General features: G+C 45.1%; 1 protein-coding gene across 3 annotated transcripts in view; it reads left to right on the top strand.

Annotated features, from left to right (window-relative positions):
* The window catches only part of adgrv1 (adhesion G protein-coupled receptor V1), an 892784-nt gene that overhangs the window by 821374 nt on the left and 45917 nt on the right, over positions 1-25493 (top strand). For all 3 annotated transcript variants that reach the window (XM_070885047.1, XM_070885038.1, XM_070885028.1), the window contains 2 exons: positions 7937-8058; positions 9983-10174. In XM_070885047.1, coding sequence (XP_070741148.1) covers positions 7937-8058; positions 9983-10174 — 314 coding nt within the window. The remainder of the gene's footprint in view (positions 1-7936; positions 8059-9982; positions 10175-25493) is intronic.

The following is a 25493-nucleotide window of genomic DNA, read 5'->3' as shown; positions in this document are numbered from 1 at the left end:
TCCTGTGTTTGTGCTCAATTATGGACATGGTCCCAAATGGCTCGCTGGCACGGTCACTGCCAAAGAGGGGCGTTTCAGGTCAAATTGGCCAATGGTCAAACATACAGAAAACATTTGGACCAAATCAAATTGCAGTTCACCAATAGCTCCGAACAACCTGAAGAAGACACCACCAACTTTGACCCTCCAACACAAACACAAATGGCAACTGACATCATGGTTGACCACGATGCCGAACTCATCATCCCCAGCAGTCGGGCAAGGCTGGCTGCCCAGCAGCCCAGTGAAGAACTGACCAACTCACCCACACCTGCATTTGTACCGACACGATCGACAAGGGAACGAAAAGCCCCAGATCGTCTCACCTTGTAAATAAGTGTACTGTTGACTTCATGGGGGAGTGATGTTATGTATTTAACCCCTTGTAACCTGTATGACACCTGACCACCAGAGGGCCCACCTATTGGAATCCCAAGAGATCCCAGCATCCCTTGGGAGCACGATATATAAGCAGGCCACCCACGAGGTACCCGCACTCTGGAGTCTTATTAAAGGAGCTAATGTCACACTTGCTCATGTACACAGTACTCAGTTTCATCCTTTATTATGAGTGTACCAGTTTCCTTGAACAGTATGTTGTCGATCCAACCAGGGAGCAGGCTGTCTTAGATCTGGTACTGTGTAATGAGACAGGACTAATAAACGATTTCCTCGTAAAGGATCCTCTAGGAATGAGTGACCATAGCATGGTTGAATTTCAAATTCAGTTGAAGGGTGAGAAAGTTGGATCTCAAACCAGTGTCCTAAACTTAAACAAAGGAGACTACAACAGTATGAAGGCAGAGTTGACTAAAGTGGACTGGGAAAATAGATTAAAGTGTGGGACAGTTGATGAGCAGTGGCAGCCATTTAAGGAGCTATTTCATAACTCACAACAAAAACATATTTCAATGAGAAGGAAAGACTGTATGAGATGGGATAACCATCCGTGACTAACTAAGGAAATAAGGGATGGTATCAAATTGAAAACAAGGGCATACAAAGTGGCCAAGACTAATGGGAGGCCAGAGGTTTGGGAAACATTTAAAATCCAGCAAAGAATGACTAAAAAAATAATAAAGGGAGGGAAGATAGATTATGAAAGCTAACTAGCACAAAATATAAAAACAGCTAAGAGTTTCTACAGATACATAAAAAGGAAAAGAGTGGCTAAAGTAAATGTTGGTCCCCTAGAGGATGAGACTGGGGAATTAATAATGGGGAACAGGGAAATGGCAGAAACTTTGAACAAATATTTTGTATCTGTCTTCACGGTAAAAGACACTAAAATCATCCCAATGGTGGATAATCAAGGGGCTATAGGGAGGGAGAACTTAATACAATCACTATCACTAAAGAAGTAGTACTCGGTAAAATAATGGGACTAAAGGCAGACAAGTCCCCTGGACCTGATGGCTTGCATCCTAGGGTCCTAAAAGAAGTGGCTGCAGAGATAGTGGATGCATTGGTTGTAATCTACCAAAATTCCCTGGATTCTGGGGAAGTCCCAGCGGATTGGAAAATCGCAAATGTAACGCCCATATTTTAAAAAGGAAGCAGACAGAAAGCAGGAAACTATTGACCAGTTAGCCTAACTTCTGTCATTGGGAAAATGCTGGAATCAATTATTAAAGAAGCAGTAGCAGGACATTTGGAAAAGCATAATTCAATCAAGCAGAGTCAACATGGTTTTATGAAAGGGAAATCATGTTTCACAAATTTGCTGGAGTTCTTTGAGGATGTAACGAGCAGGGTGAATAAGGGGGAACCAGTGGATGTGGTGTATTTGGATTTCCAGAAGGCATTCGATAAGATGCCACATAAAAGGTTACTGCACGATAAATATTCACGGGGTTGGGGGTAATATATTAGCATGGATAGAGGATTGGTTAACTAACAGAAAGCAGAGAGTCAGGATTAATGGGTAATTTTCCAGTGAGGTGCCACAGGGATCGGTGCTGGGGCCTCAACTATTTACAATCTATATTGATGACTTGGATGAAGGGACCGAGTTTAACGTAGCCAAGTTTGCTGATGATAAAAAGATGGGTGGCAGAGCAAATTGTGAGGAGGACACAAGAAATCTGCAAAGAGATACAGACAGGCTAAATGAGTCGGCAAAAATTTGGCAGATGAAGTATAATGTGGGAAAATGTGAGGTTATCCACTTTGGCGGAAAAAATAGAAAAGCAAATTATAATTTAAATGGAGAAAAATTGCAAAATGCTGCAGTCTAGAGGGACCTGGGGGTCCTTGTGCATGAAACACAAAAAGTTAGTATGCAGGTAAAGCAATTAATCAGGAAGGCAAATGGAATGTTGGCCTTTATTGCAAGGGGGTTGGAATATAAAAGCAGAGAAGTCCTGCTCCAATTGTACAGGGTATTGGTGAGACCACACCTAGAGTACTGGTACAGTTTTGGTCTCCGTATTTAAAGAAGGATATACTTGCATTGGAAGCTGTTCAGAGAAGGTTCACTAGGTTGATTCCAGAGATGAGGGGGTTGACTTATGAAGATAGGTTGAGTAGGTTGGACCTATACTCATTGGAGTTCAGAAGAATGAGAGATGATCTTATCGAAACATATAAGATAATGAGGGGGCTCGATAAGGTGGATGCAGAGAGGATATTTCCACTCATAGGGGAAACTAAAACTCGGGGGCATGGTCTCAGAATAAGGGGCCGGCCATTTAAAACTGAGATGAGGAGGAATTTCTTCTCTGAGGGTTGTAAATCTGTGGAATTCTCTGCCACAGAGAGCTGCGGAGGCTGGGTCATTGAATATATTTAAGGCAGAGATAGACAGATTTTTGAGCGATAAGGGAATAAAAGGTTATGGGGAGCGGGCAGGGAGCTGGAGCTGAGTCCAAGATCAGATCAGCCATGATCTTATTGAATGGCGGAGCAGGCTCGAGCGGCCAAATGGCCTACTCCTGCTCCTATTTCTTATGTTCTTATAATTGAATTGGCTAAAACTGCATATTACCTGGAACTCTTTGTGCAAAACATCAAGTGGGCGAAAATACCCCTCGCCCTGATTGTGGGCGGTAACCTTCCGGGACTGGGACTTTTATCGCCCAGCCCGGAAGTACCGCCCCCGACGTGGAATTGGGCCTTACGCCCCATGTATTTGGCGCTCCACTTCCTTTGAGGGGCAACCCGGGGCGGTAGTGCACCGCTGAGTCCAAAGCTACAACTCCCATAAGAACATAAGAAATAGGAGCAGGAGTAGGCCAATTGGCCCCTCATGCCTGCCCCACCATTTAATAAGATCATGTTAACCTTTACATCAATAAAGGCAACCAGATGTGGAAATAAACTGGGATTGTTCTCCATGGAGCAGAGAAAGTTAAGGAGAGGTTTAATAGAGACGTTTAAAATTATGAAGGATGTTGATAAAGTAAATAAGCAGAAACTGTTTCCACTGGTAGGAGGGTCAGTAACCAGAGGACACAGATTTAAGATAATTGTCAAAAGAACTAGAGAGGAGACGGGGAGAATTTTTTATATGCAGCAAACTATTATGATCTGGATTGCATTGCATGAAAGGGTGGTGGAAGAGCAGATTCAATATTAACTCACAAAAGGGAATTGGATATATGCTTAAAAAGGGAAAATTTGCAGAGCTATGAGAAAGAGCAGGGGACTGAGCTTAATAGAACCGACACAGACTGAATGACCTCCTTTTGTGTTGTATGATTCTATGATATGAAAACATTAACCTGGATTCCTAATCTAATTAAGTCAAATCTTATTTGACTAGACATTGTTTATTGAAGTTGTTTACATTGATGTATTCCTTTAGTCTCTGGGTTGTTACTGCAGGAAGTAATTCAAAATGATTCAGTTTTGATTATTTGGGAAGAATATTTTGTCTTCCATTATGTTAGCTTGGACATTAAAGCGAAGTTAGGAATTTTCACAGTTGTGGTCCCATGTTCTTCAGTTTTCTATTTTGGTGCATGTTCAAAATATACTGACAAACTTGTAAGTTTGAAACCTTTATTGCTTGCACCAAATTATGTAAAGTACAGTATATGTTATGTTGATTTGCTAATTCATTTTTGCTTCTGTATTTCCTTAATTTTAATGATTGTGAAATATTAGTTATACCTGAGCTGTATAGCCTGCAAGTGTGCTGTTTACGAGATCTAGACCATGTGCTATGTCAGCATATGAGCCTGGAAATTCCATGTATGTTATTCCAATCTCCTGCTATAAATTCAATGAGAGACCATTGGAATCCAAGAGAAACTGTATAAATAGCTGTTTTTTAAACACTTATACTGTTTCTCAGGGGTTCCACTAATCTCCTGCCAAAATGGGAGATCGGGTGAACTGCGTAGAATTTCCAAGCCATTACTTCTGGTGCGTATTTCAAAGGTAGAACAATTCATTGTTAACCTTTTGGAAATGCATCTTGGATATTTAGCATACAAGGTCAAGTTTCAGTTTATAGGAAGCATAGACTCGCCAATGAAAGTAACTTTTGTGGAAAGCACAAATGAAGGGCATTGGGACATAACTCAAATTTTAACACTTGATCCTCACAGAAATTCCATTCTAAAGACAGTAAAAGAGCTAAAATGTCAATGAACCCTATTACTTTGCTTCTTAGCAGGACAAATAATTTGAGCATATTGGCATACAGTTGGTTTAGTTTCCATCGCCAGATCTGGCTTGACCACATTAAGCTCTCCCGGACCTCACACTTCTCTACCAAAACTGCCCACTACTCCAGGATTATCCTGGAAAGCAAAGATAACTCCAGGCTCCTTTTTTAAAACCTCTTTCCCTGTTCACAGCACCCTCACCTCCTACAACAAATGTTTGAAACTAATGAATTTTGTTACATCAGCAAGATAGAGACCATCAGTTTGCTGCTTCTCCTATTGACACTGATCAGTAAGCAAATCCCCCACCCCGTTCCTCTCCCACCTTATTCTAAACCTTTGTCTCCTGTTTTCCCCCATTCCCCTGCCATCCCCTAGCTCATCTCATCCATGAGACTACCTCCTGCTCTCTTAACCCCATTCATTTCTGCCCCACATGCTAACTGTAAATAGATCCTTCTCCTCAGGCACTGTACCCCTCCATTTTAAAATCACCATCATCAATCATCCCCCCACCCCATCAAAAAATCCATCCGCAACTCCTCTGTCGTCGCTAATTACCATCCCATCTCCAAACTCCTTCACCTTTCCTCTAAAATCTGTGCCTATGACTCCTGCAATCCCCTATTTGAATCTCTGCAGTCAAGCTGCTGTCCCTCCCACAGCTCCAGAACAGCCCTAACCAAAGTCATGAAGGACATTCTCCGTGACTGTGACCATGGTGCATTATCCCTCCTCTCTGTAACCTTTAACACAGTTAATTGCACATCGTCCTCCGATGTCTCTCCTCCATTGATGTCAATGGAAACAAAAATCATGAGAGGCGTTTCATGGGTGGCCGAGCTGAAACTGTTTTACACTATCATCTAAAGTCAAAATTATCTCCAATCAATCCAGTGCTCTCTTGGCCGACCTACCATCCTCCACCCTCCAACTTCAGCTCATCCGAAACTCTGCTGCCCTATCCCATATCTGGTGCTGCTCACCCATCATCATCATAGGCAGTCTCTCGAAATCGAGGAAGACTTGCTTCCACTCTTAAAATGAGTCCTTAGGTGGCTGAACAATCCAATACGAGAACCATCAACCATCAATCCATGCTTGTTGACCTACATTGACTTCCGATCCTACAACACCGCAATTTTAAAATTCTTGTCCTTGTTTTCAAATATTCCCATGGTCTTAGTCTCCCTATTTCTGTACCTTCCTCAGCCTTAAAACCCTCCAAAACTCCTCATTACTCTAACTCCAGCTGGCTTCATGTAGTCTTCTGGAAATCTTCTATTTGTTGTGCGAACTTTTCCCGAACCAGTTGCGTGTAATAATCTTGGATTAATGTCGCCAAGTTGAAACCGCCACTGGGCCGAATCGAGCTGAAATCCTGCAACGGAACTGATTTATGCGCGGGAAAGTTCTGGCAAAGTTGTGCAGTGGAAGGAGCGGGGCTGTTGGACACCCGGGGCCCGTCAAGTTGCCAGCTGTTTTTTTTTGGGGGGTGGGGGGAGGTGAGAGGAGAGTTCAGGTTCCCGTGTCACTGGCTGGAGACGACAGGGTGAGGACTGGCTGAGAGCTGGAAATGCAAGGACTTGTTCCTGACCCACTGGGAACGCCCTGTTCATTAAAAGAACATGGTTTGTTTCATGTGGTTGACGGCGGACGGGTGTGAAACAGACGACCCCAATCACTTCAGCAGCTGTAAGTTTTGGGAAGTTTTTTTTGTCTTGATTTCTTTTTAATTTCACTTTTTTAACATTAGCATTGAATTAAAATTGAGACTTTTGCTAATTTCAAATTAGATTTATATAAAAAAAAGTTTGTAATTTAAAATTCATAGCTGAGCAGTGGTTTTAGTGTAACAAGTAGGAAAGTGAATAGCAGGCGCAGGTTTAAATAAATTGTCAAACATCACCAAGTGTAGACAGACTCTGCTGTGAGAAGCAAGAACACCCATCTTACTAATATCTATAAGTAAATACCTGGGGTTGGATTTTAGGTTCTGGTCATTTCAGGGCGGTAAAATTTGCGCCCGCAAATAGTTTGCCTCTCAGACAGCAAAATTCCTCAGCTGGACCCAGAGTTTGGAGCGGAGCGCTAAGGGAGGTGTTGCACACCTCTTTTGGGGTGCTAGGCCAGCTGGCAAGCGAAAATCCAGAGTTAAACTGCCGGCCTAAGAGAGGGCTGGGGAGGGGGATAAAAAGCCTGAAAAAAAATCACTAAGAACATTCCCAATACATAACTCACACCACCGCAACATAAATCACAAAAAAAAACAATCACACTTACCTGAGGTCGACATTATTTATCTGACTGCGACCGCTACAGCTGGGAACGCCAGCTTCCACAGGCGTTCCCAGCAGGGCGCGCTACGGAACGCTACGGATCGGATGTCAGCCAAACATCAAGCCGGTGTCGCAACCAGAGACATTGCACAGCGACTCGCCACTTTCGGGTGGTACTGCTCCGTGCCCCCTCCAAACCGGCACCAAATGTCCCGGCGGAATGCTGGAAGCTGGCTGCCCGCCCGGAAGTGCTTCCCGCCGCCATTGCTGCCCCTCCGGGGCATTAACAGGGGCGACAGAAGACCGAAAATCCAGCCCATTTTCTTAAAAGCTTTATTAAAAGCACTCTACATGCAGCACTTTCATGAGTATTATATAGTATAATTTAGATGGGGGGTCCATGATTACTAATCGATTTGAAAAGGGGTCCGTCAGCCAAAAAGGTTTGACAACCATTGCTCTAACACACTGCAGAGATAGAGTGGTAGGATGTGGGCTCATGCCTGCAGGTACCACCATGTGTGAGGTCTTGATCTTGGCCTTGCTGTCAGGAAGAGACTTCGAGAGGGAGGGAAGAACTTGAGAGTGAGTCACCCTTGATCATTGTTGTATACTGCCCAGGAACAGAATTGACATGCAGCGGACAACAGCTCACCTGACAATTATCTCAACTGGGTAAGGGGACATGGGAGACCTAGAAAGGGTAAAAACTGAAATATATTTAAAAAGTCAATGGTGACAGTTTATGACTATAAGGAGAAAGCTGTACACTAACAATAAAATAAAAAGGTTGTAAGATCAGATCAAAAATGATAAGCATGATTAGCAAAGGCCTTAAGATAAGTTTTATGAATTTACGCTCTTGCTGCAGAACTTTGCCCACCAGGAGCACACTGGTAATTCCAGGATGCAGGTCAACAGATCCTGCAAGATTTTACATCCGTTAAAATATGTTCTGGAACTTTCTAATATGTTCTTTCACCGTTTTATCTCCTTTATTTACAGAGGTTCCCCTTGTGCTGTACCTTTTCGCTTTGATAACACTTACATGGCTATGGGGAGGCCTGCACATGGCCTACAGATACTTCTGGATGTTAATTCTGTTTGTTATCTTTAATATCGTGCAGGTAAGTGTGGTACATACATTTAGAACCTCATTACCATAACATAGAAGGATAATCAAATATGAAAAATCATCAAACTGATGTGATTCTCATCCTTATTTTCAAATCACTCCATGGCCTCGCCCCTCCCTTTCTCTGTAATCTCCTCCAGCCCCATAACCCCCCCCTCCCCCGAGATGTCTGTGCTCCTCTAATTCTGCCCTCTTGAGCATCCCTGATTTTAATCGCTCAACCATTGGTGGCCGTGCCTTCTGTTGCCTAGGCCCCAGGTTCTAGAATTCCCTGCCTAAACCTCTCTACCTCTCTTTCATCCTTCAAGACGCTCCTTAAAACCTACCTCTTTGACCAAATTTTTATCGCATAATACTGCTGTGAAGCGCCTTGGAACATTTCAGTACATTAAAGGCACTATATAAATACAAGTTGTTGTTGATTCTTAATGGATTCTATTACCATATGAATTATTTTTTTTTAAATGTATCTAAACTGCACCAGTTTGGCTCTGAAGATCCAGTAGCAACATCCCCCACGTTATGTCTCCTACAATTTTCCAACTGAATTGAGTCTGATATTGTGATATGGAAATCTGGATTAGTTAATTTTAAATGTGAATTCACTTCATTTTTTGTCTAGCATACATTAGGATTTTTGAAAATGTATAATCCAATTGAATAAACTTGAAAAAGAAAACATCCTGTTTTCACTAATTCTGTTTTCAAAATTCTACTGGTAACTTTCCTGTCCCCTGTGATCACTGTGGTTTGAGTTGTGGACTGCACTGATTGCAACCAGATACATGAGGCCGCATAGAAGCTCTACAGATTGAGGGATACCATCATCCTGATTTGCATCAATAGTGAGGATCTGCCAGGAATAACGGAGACTGACCAGGATCAAGGACAAATTGATATATGCAGCCAGCCTTTGGCAGACTTCATATGGACCTCATATGGCTAAATTCAAAGCACAAATTCTAACTTCAAAAACATTAATGATTTTCTGCATTGATTAATGTGAATAACATTTTTTTAAATCCTAACTTATTATTTAATGAGAGCAAAATGCAGTCCTTGGACATTTACAGCGATGATCCTGAATGCCATCCTTTGTGATAAACCTGTAAAATGAACAATGCCATCAAGACCTGTTTAGGCTGCAATGATGTATGTTGATGAGAAAAGATGATCTTGACACTATGGTATTTTGTTTTGACTACAAGCTTCCTTATATGGTTGAAGGCCATGTGAGGATTTAAGATGTTGGACATAAACAACTACAGAAGGGCAATTGTTTCTGTAAAGCTGTTGTATCACCCTTTTAAGCAACAATCGGCAAATGAAAAGTAGCCTGAAACGCTGTTTACTGAATGTGAGCTGGTTTCCTCTGGCAAATTATTAACCTTTACGATGCACGGAAAAAGAAAGAGTTTTTTTCCTCCAGCAGTATCTCGATGCACAAACAAACTTCAAGTGGGAGTGCACTTGTCCAAACCAGATACATAACAGATTAACCCTCAAACTGCTTATTTGTTAAAGCACATAAAATTATTCTTTATCCAGCGGGGAAAAGGTTAAAGTTACTGGGTGCTTAGCAACCCACTGCTACCCTCATGCTAATACATATTGTTAACACTATAGGGGAAAATTACCAGGGATAGCAGAAAATAAAACCCAGATGCCAAACCTAATATTAGTAACATTAGATAGTGACGCTCACCAAAAATCATTAAAAAAATTAGGAAACAATAAAATTACATGGCCAAAAATCTGCAATCCAGCAATCTTGCTAAATGCCAGGAGAAAATCCTTTTTAATATAAAATTACATATTTAATCTTTTACAAAATCTGTTTACTCAAAAGCATTTGTGCTGCCACCATTTATCCCCTTTAATACACTGTTTATGATGATTTTGGTTGTGTTTTTCAGGGCCTGTATGTTTTTGTGGTATACTTTATCTTACATAACCAACTCTGCTGGCCAGTGAAAGCCAGCTACAGTATGGAAATCAATGGTCATCCAAGTCCAGGATCAACTTATCTCACACCAGGCAGCGGAGCACCATCAGTGGGAGGAGAGATCAGCAAGTCTACTCAAAACTTAATCACTGCAATGGAGGAGGTAATATTTACCAGAACTGTGCTTTCAAACAGGTTGCTTCAATACTCTAGATTTTTCTGACCAACATATTTATCTTGATGTGTATATGGGTAATCTTGTCAGTACAAAATCTGCAGGGCCCACTAACAAAACAAGTGAAAAATGATTGAGCACAAACACCTTATTTTTCTGATGTGATGTTAAAATTCTCTCCTATAGTGCAAATATATATTTAACATTTTAGAGTGCTACAACTCTGCTCCAGGTGTTATCCTGGAGAAACTTGGATGCTGGGATGGCAATAGCACTCCAAGAGGCAGTCTGGCAGCCCTGCAGATTGCCATGGAGGGGACTGATAAGAGGACAGCACCATACTGCCAAGAGGTAAGTGGAGGAACAGGGAAAACAAGTGTGACTATGAAAGTGATCGTAGATTAATAAGAGGACGGTACTGGTTTGACTGGTTTGAGGTTTTTCTTTTTGTCCAAGATGGCATGGAACAGTAGTATGGTCAGGGGATGGGGATTCTTGCTCTATGGTAGTAAAACAGGTATTGGTGGCTTAGGAGCAGGCTGACGAACTTCTTCAGAAGCTGTCCGTGAGGCTTGCGGTTGTTTCAGCAAAATGCCTACAAATATGAATGCTTAAATTGTGCCAGTGGTTAGTCAGTACAGTGCATGTCTTTCTTTTGGGCAGGTGCATGTAACAACAAATTTCATCAGCTTCTTCATTTACAGTTACTTATTGCTTAATTAAAATAAATGGGTTATTACCTCAGTGGAAAAACAAACAAAAGGACATCATACAAGTCATTTAAGCATTAGTATGCTAATATTATTCTAATTTCTAGCATTTCTATCCCCTCTGAAATTATTCACTCTATACCCCACTACTACCAAGATCCTATTCACACCTTTATCACCTCAAGGCTGGCCTTCAGTATTGCCAACTCTCGGGAATCCAGCGCGAGACATAATTTTGGAATAAAATAAAGCTTAACTTGTGATTTCGCGATGGAACACCTAAATCTCGGGACTACGCCAATTTGCACATACGTCGCTGGGCTCCTCTGATATCAATAGGGGACAATCCACCGCGCAGTATGTTCTGGCTACGTACAGCCGCCATTGGAACTAGAATCATTGGATAGAATCATAGAATGGTTACAGCACAGAAGGAGGCCATTTAGCCCATCGAGCCTGTGCCGGCTCTCTGCAAGAGCACTCCCCCACCCTTTCCCCGTAGGCCTGCAGTTTTTTTCCTTTAGGTACTTATCCAATTACCTTTTGAAAGCCACAATTGAATCTGCATCCACCACCCTTTCAGGCAGTGCATTCCAGATCCTAACCACTCGCTGCGTAAAAAGTTTTTCCTCATGTCGTCTTTGCTTCTTCTGCCAACCTTCTGCAATTATTGGGTACGGTAGCACAGCGGTTATGTTAAACAAAATATTTCCTTAAACGTTTGCCACTGCTTTTCTACAGTCTTACCCTTTAATATATTTTCCCAGTCCACTTTAACCAGCTCTGCCTTCTTACCTTTGTAATTACCTTTGTTTAAGTTCAGGACACTAGTTTGAGACCTAGCTTTCTCATCCTCACCCTCAAACTGAATTTGAAATTCGACCATGCGACGATCACTCTTCCCCAGAGGATCCTTCACTACAAAATCATTAATTAATCCAAACTCATTACACATTACCAGATCTAAGATAGTCTGCTCCCTGGTTAGTTCTACAATGTATTGTTCCAAGAAACCATCCCGCATACACTCTTCCTCCAGGCTACCTTTGCCAATTTGATTTGCCAAATCAATATGAAGATTAAAATCGCCCATGATTATTGCCATCCCTTTCTTACAAGCCTCTATTATTTCTTTATTTATACTATGTCCTACAGTGTGGCTACTGTTTGGTGGCCTGTAGACCACTCCAATCAGTGACTTCCGACCTTTATTATTTCTTACCTCCACCCAAACTGACCTACATCTTGATCTTCTGAGCCAGTATCATTTCTCACGACTGCACTGATCTCATCCCTTATTAACAGAGCTACCCCGCCTCCTTTTTCTTTCTGCCTATCCTTCCGAAATGGCAAATAGCCCTGAATATTCAGTTCTCATCCTTGGTCACCTTGCAGCCACATCTCTGTAATTGCAATTAGATCATACCCATTTATTTCTATTTCTGCCATTAACTTATCTATCTTGTTACGAATGCTGCGTGTGTTGAGATATAGAGGCCCCGAAATTCACGGTCCCGGGAAGGACCATTACTACCCGTTTGTGGCGGCCATTCGTCAAAATCGAATGGCCGCCGCTTTGGGCTCAACTGGCCGCCCCGACCTAGATTCGGCCCGGGAGGTCTTGCAGCGGTGTGGGCCACCACTGACTCTCGTGGCAGTGTGGGGCTTGTGGCGGTAGTGACGCGCTAAAAGTGTGCACCACTGCCGCTCTGCCCCCGGACCCATTTTCAGCGTGAAAAAGCCGTCCCTTCAGTTGACGGTGCCCCTGCCAGCTTTTAGGGCTGGTGCAGAGTGGCAGGGATCTCGGAGACGTGGGAGCGGGGAGAGACAAGAAGATAAGATCCAAACCTCAGGATGGGTCGGAAGCTCCCCAGAGTCCTCGAAGTAATAGCAGCTGAGTCAGTCTCAGAGAAGTCCGGTAAGAGATCATCTGGAGGAGATCAGCGAGTTCCGGACGGGGCGAGATTCCGGAGCCAGCTCTGTATTGCTCAGCAACAAGTCCAGGAGCCTCATCCAGGAGGAGTTCAGCACAGAATCCGCAGTCAAGGGGAGGGAGAGGGTGAGAGAGAGGGACAGGGAAAAACTAGAGAGAGAGAGAGAGAGAAATAGAGATCCTGAGATTCACAGAGAAAACTGAAATCTCAATCCAGGGGCTCAGACTGGAAACGTCGCCCCAGCTCAGCATTCCGCACGGTAACAAATGGGAATCTGTTCCACCTCTGTCGCCTCCAGGCTCGATCCAAGGTCGTCCCATCCTCTGTCATCGAACTACAGTATGCAGACGAGGCTTGCGTCTGCACACACTCGGAGGTCAAACTCCAAGTCATCGTCGACACCTTCACCGAGGCGTACAAAAGCATGGGCCTTACACTGAACATCCTTAAAACAAAGGTCCTCCACCAACCTGACCCTGCCATACAGCACTGCCCCCTGGTTATCAAAATCCACGGTGAGGCCTTGGAAAACGTGGACCATTTTCCATATCACGGGAGCCGACTGTCAGCAAGAGCAGACATCAATGACAACGTCCAACACTGCCTCCAGTGTGCCAGCGCAGCCTTCGGTCGACTGAAGAAGAGAGTTTTTGAAGACCAGGACCTCAAGTCTGGCACTAAGCTTATGGTCTACAGGGCAGTAGTGATACCCGCTCTCATATATGACTCAGAGACGTAGACTATTTCCAGCAGACACCTCAAAGCACTGGAGAAGTACCACTAACGCTGCCTCTGCAAGATCCTGCAAATCCATTGGGAGGACAGACGCACCTATGAGACGATGTTCTCGCTCAGGCCAACATCCCAAGCATCGAAGCACTGACCACGCTCAATCAGCTCGACACAAGACTCCCAACCAAGCGCTCTTCTCGGGGCCTCTACACGGCAAGTGAGCCCCAGGTGGGCAGAGGAAACACTTCAAGGACACCCTCAAAGCTTCCTTGATAAAGTGCAACATCCTGGGAAGTACAGCACCTGGGAATCCCTGGCCCAAGACCACCTAAAGTGGAGGAAGAGCATCCGGGAGGACGCTCAGGACCTTGAGTCTTGTCATCGACAGCATGCAGAAACCATATGCAGACAGCGGAAGGAGCGTGCGGCAACCCAGGCTCCCTACCCACCCTTTCCTTCAACCACTGTCTGCCCCACCTCTGACAGAGACTGTAGGTCCTGCATTGGACTGTTCAGCCACCTGAGAACTCACTTTTAGAATGGAGGCAAGTCATCCTCGACTTTGAGGGATTGCCTATGATGATCTTACATGTGCCTAACCTGCGACTTCGCCTCAGTGTCTCCCCTGTGGCTGCCTCATGGGTCTGGGAAGGCTCCTGTGTTCCCTGTGTGGAAGCTGCAGATGTCCTTCCAAGATATCCTTCAAGCAGCTTTGGGCCTGGAAGGGCCGGCTGGAGACTGGTCAACACTCTCCTGGGAGGGTTCAGTTTGACTTGACTCGGGCGAGGCCATGCGTGGAGGCACTGGTGTAGTGACAGGTCTGGGGACAGGAATGCTGCGAGCCGGAGGGAGCACATCGTCCGTATCCTGGCCCAAGGAGCCTGAATAACTCACCAGGGGCGGCACAATACCAGCACCACCAATCTAAGGGAGCTTAGGTCTGTGCTGTGGACCCAGCCACGAAAGCAACACTGAGGTCTCAGGGGGTATCCAGCTGAGACTGCATGCGAGCAGCCGCAGTCTAAAAGCCACCAGATATGACAACACTTAGACGCTCCGCCAACTCTTGCAGAGCCGCGGCCATCTTCTCCAAAGCAGCACCGATACGCTCGTTCCCTCGCGCCTGTGTTGCAATGGCAGCTGTCACATCACCCTAAGGGTGAATTTCCCGTGGGAATAACGCCCCAATTAAGACTGAAAACTTTCAGGTTTGAAGGGCTAATAAGACTGGAACACTTTTTTGTGGTCAAAAAGCTGAATTTGGATCCAGTGGCCGCCGCAAACTTTGTGGCGCTTTTAGGGGAAAAAAGGCCCCAACACCACCAGCTTTGTGGCTGCACTGAATTTCGGCCCCAGAGCTTTTCATTTTATCTTGTGTGTATACACTTTGTCTCTTCCTGACACACTCTGGTTATCAGTATCCCTATTGCTATTCTGCACTTTTGCCTTTTCCTTTCTCTTTTTACATTTCTGCTCATTGAATTTCTCCCCCCCCCACTATTTAGTTTAATGCCCTATCTACTTCCCCAGTTATTCGATTCGCCAGGACTTTGGCCCCAGCCTGGTTCAAGTGAAGCCCGTCCCAACAGAACAGCTCCCTCTTACCACAGTACTGGTGCCAGTGCCCTTTGAATTGAAACCCATTTCTCCCACACCAATCTTTGAGCCACGCGTTCATCTCTTTGATCTTAATTACCCTATGAATCTTGATTGATAGAGATTGTTGGTAGGTGAGAGATGGGAGTGTAGTAGATTGAGCAGTGGCTGAGGCTAGTGGTGCAGTGGTAGGATATGACATTTGGAGATGCAGTCACTGACCTTGACAACTCATGTGAGATCATTAAACTTCTTCCTGCACTGCATCCCTGTCCTTGGAGCTATACTCCTGGCATTGACCTCTGCTGCTAGCTCTTGCTACTGCCTTCTCAGCAAGTGTCTGGAGGGCATTCGCTCTCCCTGAGGATACAGGACATCTCTCCTTTCCACCTCTTCCACCAAGATCTCCAGTGCAGCATCTGAAAACCTTGGTGCATCCTCTCTTCCATGGACAGCCATTGTTAAATCTTCCACAGCACAATATTCACAATGATCTCAGCACCACCAACAGCCACAATACACCTTCCCTTTAAGTGATGCAGGCTAGCTTTAAACATTGCAGGCTAGCTTTAAGTAGTGCTAGGCGCTCTCAAATATTCGGCCCCCTGCTGATGCGTGCTGCCAGTCAACAGTGTGGGGAGAGCTGGTTGCACGCAGCAATTATGGAAATAAGCAGGAAGCACAAAGTTGGCATCCTGCCTACAGTGCAATCAACAGGCATGGGTTGATTGTGCATCACGATCCCTGCGCCCGTTTTGGGGGTCATCCAATTTAACCCCCTTACCTTACCACCTCCCTCCCTGCTTTCAAAATATTCCTCAAACCCTAATCAACATTTCTGTGCCCCTCTACCTACTGCTCGGTGTCCACTTTCATCCTCCACCCTATAAAACACTTTGAGAGACCTGCCTAGAATTTCTTCTGCAGCAGGAATTTCACCAGGAGCTTTCGAAACGGGCCTGGCCTCATTAGATTTTCTAATTGAAGTGTTGTTGGGCGAGGTCACAGCAGGATTGGAGAGAGAGGTCCAGTGTCAAAGCTGCAGGCTCCTTTCGCCTGTAGCAGCAGAATGTGGCCAGTCATCTCCAGGGCTACTGAAGTAGCGTACAACATTTTTTCAAATGTAAAATTTTGTACGCTGGGCGACTGCCATGGACAATCGGTTACCTAATGATCACTTTGCCCCAAATTACGAGACATTTAAATTCTAAATCCTCCCTCCGCTTACTTGACAATACTGGACACCCCAGAGCACAATGGCATTCCTAGTACCCAGCGTTTTCTGTTTTTATTTCCTAACACCCAGTGTTGCTAAGGCATTAATGAAGGAAAATGCATTGGATGACATATTTTCCTCGTTAACTAGCAGTTGAAAACTCCAAAACACTATTATCATACATTAAGGAACTATTTGCTTTAAATCTATTGTTTTCTCACTAAAGTTTGACTGGGGAGCTAGCTGGCTGTGAAATCTAAGTTTTGAACCAGATTACACATTGTGGGCAGGTGTCATTATGCCATCACTTTCGGAGGAAAATCTTCGAAATGGTGGCAAACAGTAGGAAGCTGCAGAATGGCTCCCTGACCATTTTCACTCTCCGCTTACCCCAGTATAACTGAAAATGGGGAGGAATATCAAGTCTGTCTTTCTTAAGTGAGAAATCTTTAGAAATGTAAATTGTTGCAATAGTAAAAGAAGAAACGGCTTTCACATTAGACCTTTCTGTCGTGAAGAATGTAACCATTTGTTGGAAGCCAGTATTTAACACTCCATGCTTCTCGTATTCTCTATCACTGCCTCCGATCATCAAAATCCACGGTGCGGCCTTGGACAACATGAACCATTTTCCATACCTCGGGAGCCTACTATCAGCAAGAGCAGACATCAACTACAAGCTCCAACACTGCCTCCAGTGTGCCAGTGCAGCCTTTGGTCACCTGAGGAAGAATGTTTGAAGACCAGGACCTTAAATCTGGCACCAAGCTTATGGTCTACAGGGCAGTAGTGATACCCGCCCTCCTATAAGGCTCAGAGACATGGACCATATACAGTAGACACCTCAAAGCGCTGGAGAAGTATCAACAACGATGCCTTTACAAGATCTTGAAAATCCACTGGGAGGATAGATGCACCAACGTCAGTGTTCTCAATCAGGCCAGCATCGAAGAACTGACCACACTCAACTAGCTCCGTTGGGCGGGCCACATCGTCCGCATGCCCGACACGAGACTCCCAAAGCAAGTGCTTACTCGGAACTCCTACATGGCAAGTGAGCCCCAAGTGGGCAGCGGAAACGTTTCAAGGACACCCTCAAGCCTCCTTGATAAAGTTCAACATCCCCACCGGCACCTGGGAATCCCTGGCCCAAGACCGCCATAAGTGGAGGAAGAGCATCCGGGAGGGCGCTGGGCATCTCGAGTCTCGTCACCAAAACGCAGAAACCAAACGCAGACAGCGGAAGGAGCGTGCGGAAAACCAGATTACCCACCTACCCTTTTCTTCAACCACTGTCTGTCTCACCTGTGACGGACACTGTAATTCCCGTATTGGACTGTACAGTCACCTGAGAACTCACTTTGAGTGGAAGCAAGACTTCCTCGATTTCGAGGGACTGCCTATGATGATAATGATGATGATGACTCTATCAATACAAACAAGAAGTACAACCATGGTTACCCACTCACATTATTCCCTGATACAGTGCTGCTTACTGCATTAAAACTGAACATTAAGTACTTTCTTTCACAAGTCCTAAATGATTGCCAATCTTTCAGTAGAATGAAAGAAGTCACACAATGTACTGTTAAGGTAGCAGTTTTGTGTTTATCATACAGGTGCAATTTAAGTATGTGCTCAATACGTCAGCCAATTTAAATTGTTAATCAATAACTAACCATAGCCGGATTATTATTTCAACTTTTGTTGCAGGTGGTTTGGCCAGAGAAAACTTCACTGTTACCCATAAAATAAACAATGGCTAATTGATGTAGTTAATTAGTTACAGAAACCTCCATATTGTTGAAAGTCTAATGATGCACAGGAACTATTATCACAATATTTCATGCATGGACTCAAAGCATGAGGAGATGGACCGGTTTTTATGGCTTGCATTTGGCCAGTCTTGCTGTTTTGCACCAGAGGTTCTTTTAGATGGAAGTTGACTAATGTTAGCAGTTGACATTCAATGGGGGTGAAATCGGTCTTCGGCAATAGTGCAAAATTGGCAATAGCAGATTACACTACGCTCAATTTTCTTTTCCATTGACTTCAAAGTCTTTGTGTATGTGTTGTTGGCATGCCATTTCAGAATGCATGATCGTTTACACTCGGAGGGCGGATAGTGCCTCAGTTTACCATCCGAAGGACAGTAATTCTGAGAATGCAGTACTCCCTTAGTGCTATACTGAAGTATCAAGCCTCGATTATGTGCTCCAGTGCAGCTTTAAGCTATGACATTCTGACTCTGAGGCGTGAATACTATCACTGAGCCAATGCTGACACAAATTATTTCCCATAGGATAGAAAAATAAAGCAACACATGTACTCCATGAATAGTGTTAGAATAGCAAAAGAGAAAAACACCTTACAAGTCCCAGTAGACTCAACACTAAACATGTCCAACTGATGCAGAGCAGCAATCAACAAAGCCAGTAATGTTAAATTTCGTAGCCAAAATAGTTGAATATGTGTTCAAATTGTTCAGTGTTCTAGACAGACTACACCTTGAATACTGCATCCATTTCTGGTCACCAAGGGAATATAGGTTCAAACTAGTAAATGGAAAATTTAGGACTGATGTCAGGAAGTTCTTCTTCACACAGAGTGATCAACACTGGGAATTAACTACCCAGTAGAGTTATAAAGGCAAAAGCCTGGTTGTATTTAAGAAACAATTGGATGCTGCAAATAATGAGACTGAAAAGAAAGAAAGAAAGACTTGGGTTTATATATGCCTTTCACAACCACCGGATGTCTCAGCGTGGTTTACAGCCAATGAAGTACTTTTGGAGTGTAGTCACTGTTGTAATGTGGAAAATCTCTGCCTCTGGATGGATGAATTAATATGGGGCAAATGGTTTTCCACATCCATGATTAACTTGTGATTTTAAGTGCAGGATACATTGATATTGGCAAAGATCATCAGCAGTGTTGCAGCTCATTTTTTTTTGGGTGCGCAGGGTCTCCAGACTGTTGCAGCGATTTGTGCCCTGAACTGGCACGGAACCCAGCGATGCAGGCCGCGAGGCTGGCGCAGACCGATGTCAGCGTCCGCGAACCGCCCGGGGCCCCCCTTAAAGGGAAGGCTGTGTGTGCCCCGTGGCACCATTTTGTTTGTTGGACGACTTTTCCATCGGTCCAACAATGGCGGCCCTTGTCTCGTCTGGGCTGCCATCATCCAATTCGACACTCCTCTTTGCTGGCCCGATAGAGATTGTCACTGGTGACCCAGTGGTGGCCACCAAAGGGCCATGCAGTGTCTGCAGCGGCCCTCCCTTTTAAATGAAGGAGAAAGGTGTTGTGGTGTGTCAGCGTTACACAGAGCAGCTGCGTAGAGCTGACTTCTTCAGCACAACGCTGACACCTCGGGAGTGCCCCTCCAGCGAGGTGGAGCGCCTGAGACAACACTGCACCTCATTTGAGAGGCGCAAAGGGCAATTCCTCGCCGGGGGCGGGACATCCGCCCCGGGCGTTAACTGACCCGGGCCCGGAAGGTTACCGGCCCCAGAGGGGCCATGGGGAAATTTCAGCCTCCAGGTATTTAAAGAGTCACAAGAACACCAAAGAATAGAAGAGAAAATCTTTTTAGGCCACGACCAAGACCTAAAAAGGCGATGCATTGAGGTCAAAATGAAGCAAGAGGAGGTCTCTACCCGGCCCCTGACCCCTCTAATCAGAAAATTTAAAGTCTTACTGATACTAGTCTGAGCCTACTGCCACCTTTCACTAGGTGGTCCTAGGGAGGATTGATGGGAAAGAAGTGCGTCAGGAACCTGAACCTGACCTCTGTGGTGGCATTTGCATGTGGTAGTGAGGGAAGGGAAGGCCAGCAGGGGACCCATTCGGGACAGCGGGAGGAAAGTTCAGATCAGATGGAGAGTCAGCATTACATCTCACTGACCTAATTTCAAGTCATTTCCACTACTATTCTGCCCCCCCACCCGCCAATTTGAAGTGATATAGCAGAGGAAAATCTAGCCCATGATTTCATTATTGAAACATAACTGCTGTCACCAGTAAAATAACATCAACTGATGTAATGTAAATTCTGCTTGAATTAAGTCTCCTTTTTAACTAGCTGTAACGCAATACATGTTTCACAATATTCCATTAATAGCAAAATTGTGCAGTACAGATCATGTTACTCTTAAAGTAGTTGTTTCCAGGTCCAGCTGTATACTTGGCAGCCTTCAGTGAACATGGTGTCTATAAGTGGGTGTTAACATTTTCCACCACATTCTGTAGGTATCCAGATAAATAAATATCTGTGTGTTCACACAAATTGCATGGAGCTTTATAGACACAAGGGCTGGATTTTCAGCTTTTAAGATTTCGGGGCGTTAATGGCGGCGGGGCGGCCCAGATATCGCCTGGAAAAAGTTTGTGCCTCAGTCAGAAAAATTGGGCAGCTGGGCCCTGAGTGTGGGGCAGAGCACTAAGGGAGGCATTGCACACCTCTTTTAGGGCGCTAGGCCGGCTGAGCATGCGAAAATCCCGAGCTAAAGAGCCGGCCTAGGAGCGCTCTGGGAGGCCTGGAGAGAAGAAAAAAAACCTGGAAAAAAACACCAAAAACATTCCCAAAAAATACCTCACGGCACCACTACATAAATCGCAAAAAAAAACCAATCACACTTACCTGAGGTTGATATTACTTATCTCTCTGCAGCCGCTGCAGCTGGGACCACCCGTTTTCACCGGCGGTCCCAGCACGGCGTTCTACGGAGCACTACGGATAGGGTGGGAGGCAAAAATCGATCCGGTGTCGCAACCAGGAGCATTGCACACCGGCTCACCCCTTCTGGCCAGTAATGCTCAGCTCCCCGCCGAAACCGTCCCTGAAAACCCCAGCGAGGTGCTGGAAGCTGGCAGCCCGTCCAGAAAACCTCACTGCCGCCATTGCCGCTCCTCTAGGGTAAAAACAGAGGCGGACAGGAGTGGAAAATCCAGCGTTTGTTCTTCTCAGTGAGATGGAAAATGTCCTGGTGCTGTTGTATTACATTTAATGCCAACGACTGAAATATTCAGTTTAATTTTGGAGTAGTAGCTCTATGTATAAAGTAATCACATTAAAGGCAGGTTTGTGTGATGAAAAGTTGACTGAATTGTTACAATGAAGGGTGTTATTGCAAAGCTGTTATTGCAATACATTGTGCTTCACAGTACTCAGACACCATTTGAGCGCATTCCATCACAGGAAGGTACACAGCAAAGACAGAAAAGGGAGCAGCATTTGGTCTGCTTTGCACACTTCTTAACAGGATAGCATGGCAGCAGGTCACCTGCTTTCCCACTGAGCAGTGTAGGTGTGTTGCATGGAGATCAAGGGAAAGAGGGACAAAAAGGAATATATACATTGAGGCTGTTAGAGAATGCATAGAAAGTGTGTGACACAGACTTTAATGCAGTATTACATTAATCATAATGTTATTACTGAAATAAGTGGAATAATTTAATTTTCTTGAAATAAAAGCTTATTTAAAGACAACAGTGAAACTATACCTGCTTCTACTTATGGATCTCCTTATGAATGCTGTTCCATATAAATTGAAACAGCTAACCGTCACTTACTAGACTATGACTTGACAGAGGATATTTCCCCTGGCTGGGCTGTCTAGATTCAGGGGTCACAGTCTCAGAATAAGGGGTCGGCCATTTAGAACTGAGCTAAAGAGAAACGTCTTCATGGAGAGGGTGGTAAATCTTTAGAATTCTTTACCCCAGAGGTCTGTGGAGGCTCAGTTGTTGAGTCTACTCAAGACAGAGATTGATAGATTTTTAGATATTCAGGGAATCAAGGGATATGTGGATAGTGCGGGAAAGTGGAGTTGAGGTAGAAGATATCATTGAATGACGGAGCAGGCTTGAAGGGCCAAATGCCCTACTCCAGCTCCTATTGGAAATCTGTTGTTCATTGGTGCCACAGTACAATCTCTCCAAGTCGTTCCATGCTCCCAGAAACCACCAAGGTCAAATCTGTCATCTCTATCTGTATCTCATGTTATGCCACCTAATGCACAATAGACTTAAGAGGCTTAGAAATTCATCTCAGGCAGTGGCGTAAAACGGGCGGTATCTGGTCGGCTGCCCGTTATACGCAACACCTGATATTTAGTTGCATTGACTGCAATAAACTGAATATCAGGCACTGTGTATAACAGGCGGCCGTCCAGATACTGCCAGTTTTGCACCACCGCCTAAGACAAATTTCTCGGCAGATTATCTTTAATTTAAAAAGGCTGCTTGTTTAATATTCCCTAATGTTTAATCAGGATAAAGTTTGATTTAGATTTACTTAATCCTCCATTGGGAGCCAGGTCTAATCTGGATTATTTCCCTGCGTGTGTACAATCTGTGCCCAAAGATGTATAACCAATTACCAGTGCAGACATATCTTACATATTTGCATCTTTGGGCTAGAAATTTGGCAGGTATGCACCCATTTACTGCCATGGCGGAGCGGGAAAAATAATTTTTATTGCCGATAAACATGGCGCACAAGATTTAGCACCCGGGCAGAAAATTCTGCAGCGGTTTTGCGGCAGTGATTAAAAATGATCGCCCGCCGGTTTTTTTTAAACTGTTTTTATGATGTCAATCAGCGTCCAATGCTCCGCTATCGCCTTGGGTGGAAAATTCGCTGATATCCCCATTTTTACCACCCTCCCAAAAACACGCTCGAAAAAATCAAGTCTTACCAGGTCAGACCCACGACACACCCGGCGCTAACGACGCCAACTTGAAAAATGGAGCAGAAGTTGAGTGCATAAAAGGATTTGGAGAGAAGGCTGCGTTTTACACATTGAGTTTTTTGTGAGTTTATAGTTTGTTTTTAAGGCCATTTGAAGACATTTGAGGACATTTAAAAGAATGGGGACTATAATATCTCTGCCATTATTGCTGGCAGCTTATTCTATGCAGCATTAAACTGGAAGAAAGCTTATTCAAGAGCATTTTGAGTGTAATCAAAGAGCTTGCAGCCGTATGGGGAGGAGACCTTATCCCCCGTGAGTTTAGAAAGTAATAGCACACATACCTGCAGCTGTCTGAGGCACAGTGCATTCGAAGGCTGTGCTTCCAAAAAGAGGTGGTCACAGATATGCCAGCTCATAAAGACAGACCTACAGCCTACCAGCAGCATCAGGACTGTACTGCCCATCGAGATGAAGGTGACTGCGGCACTTGGTTTCTACTTGTCTGGCTCCTTTCAGTCATCAGCAGGGTCATATGCTGTATCTTGCAGTTCGCTACACATAGCTGCATTCGCCAGGTGACTACTGCACTGTATGTACGCAGCATGGACTTTATAATGTTCCCAATAGCCAAGGAGACACAGAATGAGAGGGCTATGCGTTTAGCATGAATTGCTGGCTTCCCCAAGATTCAGGCTGCCATTGACTGTACGCACATTGCCCTGCGAGCACCTTTAGAGGATCCAGAGGTTTACCGAAACCAAAAGGGATTCCACTCCCTGAACGTACAGATCATTTGCGACCATACTCAGCGCATCATGGCAGTAAATGCCCAGTTTCCAGGGAGCATCCATGATGTTTTCATCTTGCGTTAGAGCAGTGTCTCATACCTGTTTGAGCGCCAGCCACAAGGCCAGAGCTGGATGCTGGGGGACAAAGGTTACGGCCTCGCCACCTGGCTGATGACCCCCCTCCGGAACCCTCAGACAGAAGCTGAGCATCGCTATAATGACAGCCATATAGCCACATGCAACATTATCGAACAGACAATTGGAGTGCTCAAGCAGCGCTTCTGATGCCTGGACCACTCTGGAGGCTGCCTGCAATACTCCTCTCAGTAGGTCTCTGAGTTCATTGTGGTGTGCTGCATGCTACACAGCTTAGCCATCATGAGGGGAGAGGATTTACCACTGGGGACTGCAGGACCACCTCGAGAGAGGGGAGGAAGGGACGGGGGTGGGGCGGGGGGTGAGGAGGACGAGGAACCTGGCGATGGACCCATGCCACCACCACCACCACCACAGGGGAGACTTCGTGGAGCTTTCACCACTGAAAAAGTCAGCAGCTCATAATTCAATGTTTTCCTTAACAGTGAACGGCATGTTTCACCGTTGCCTGCCCACTCTGTTGACTATTCCCGCTCTTATTCTGCAAATGAGACACTACATAAGAATGGTTAAGGTGAACAAAAGAATTTAAAAAACATTTGTACATTTATGAAACATTTGTACATTTTTGAAACTTTGTAAACTTTAACTTTGAAACTTAAATACATTTTTTTATTTGAACACAATTTGTAAAACTTTTATAAAATAACCAAAACAGGAAAACAACAGCAAAACAAGAACAGTCCCTGCACCAAATGTCTTTTAACTGCGGCCACCTTCCCCCCCCCCCCCTACGAACTTAACCCCCCCCCTCCATCCCTCGCTCTTAACCCCCCCTCCTCGCTTCTTGCCCCTACCCCTACCCGCGTTGGGACCAAGACGGTGTACAGCAAGGCGTGCAGAGCACTGCTGCCGTTGGGCGAAAGACAATGGAGATGCCATTGGATCCCCTGGAGAAGCTCAGGATATGGAAGGCCCGGCATCTGTCGGAAGGCTCTTGCTCGGCCTCATCACTCACTCAGTCTGGGTGGTATGACACTGGAGACTGCAGTGCCAAAAGTCGAGACCATCAAATTGCCGCTGGGCATTGACAGCCTCGGTGTTCTCCCACGTTGCAGCTGCCATCTGCGACATGCCCTCCCTCATGTCCACAGATAGTGCCGCAATGTTGCCAGAAATGTACCCAGGGCCTGGAGGAGCTCTCAACTGAACTCGACGCTCTCCCTTGACAATCCCACAATGTCCAGATGTGCGTCTGCCTGTCTTTCAGCACACCAGCTTTGCCGACTCAACCTCCGAAGAGACGGCATGCAGGGTTCAACCCTAGGGGTGCATTGCTGCACACGACTTGGACCCGCTGTGAATGTGACTTCCTCTGAGGAACTTGTGGCCGCAGCTAAAAGAGGTGGTGACTGCATCGCCTGCATCACACTCTCCACCCCCACCCCCACCCCCGCAACAGCTTCATCATCTTGTTCCTCCCGTGGAGGGTCCTCAGCGTGGCCCTCATCTGCCTGCTCAACCCACACATGATGGGCCG

The sequence above is a fragment of the Pristiophorus japonicus genome, chromosome 1, assembly GCF_044704955.1.
Source record: "Pristiophorus japonicus isolate sPriJap1 chromosome 1, sPriJap1.hap1, whole genome shotgun sequence".
Classification (NCBI taxonomy): Eukaryota; Metazoa; Chordata; class Chondrichthyes; family Pristiophoridae; genus Pristiophorus; species Pristiophorus japonicus.
Note: the sequence above shows the minus strand (reverse complement) of the source record. Positions and strands in the feature narration are given on the sequence as shown.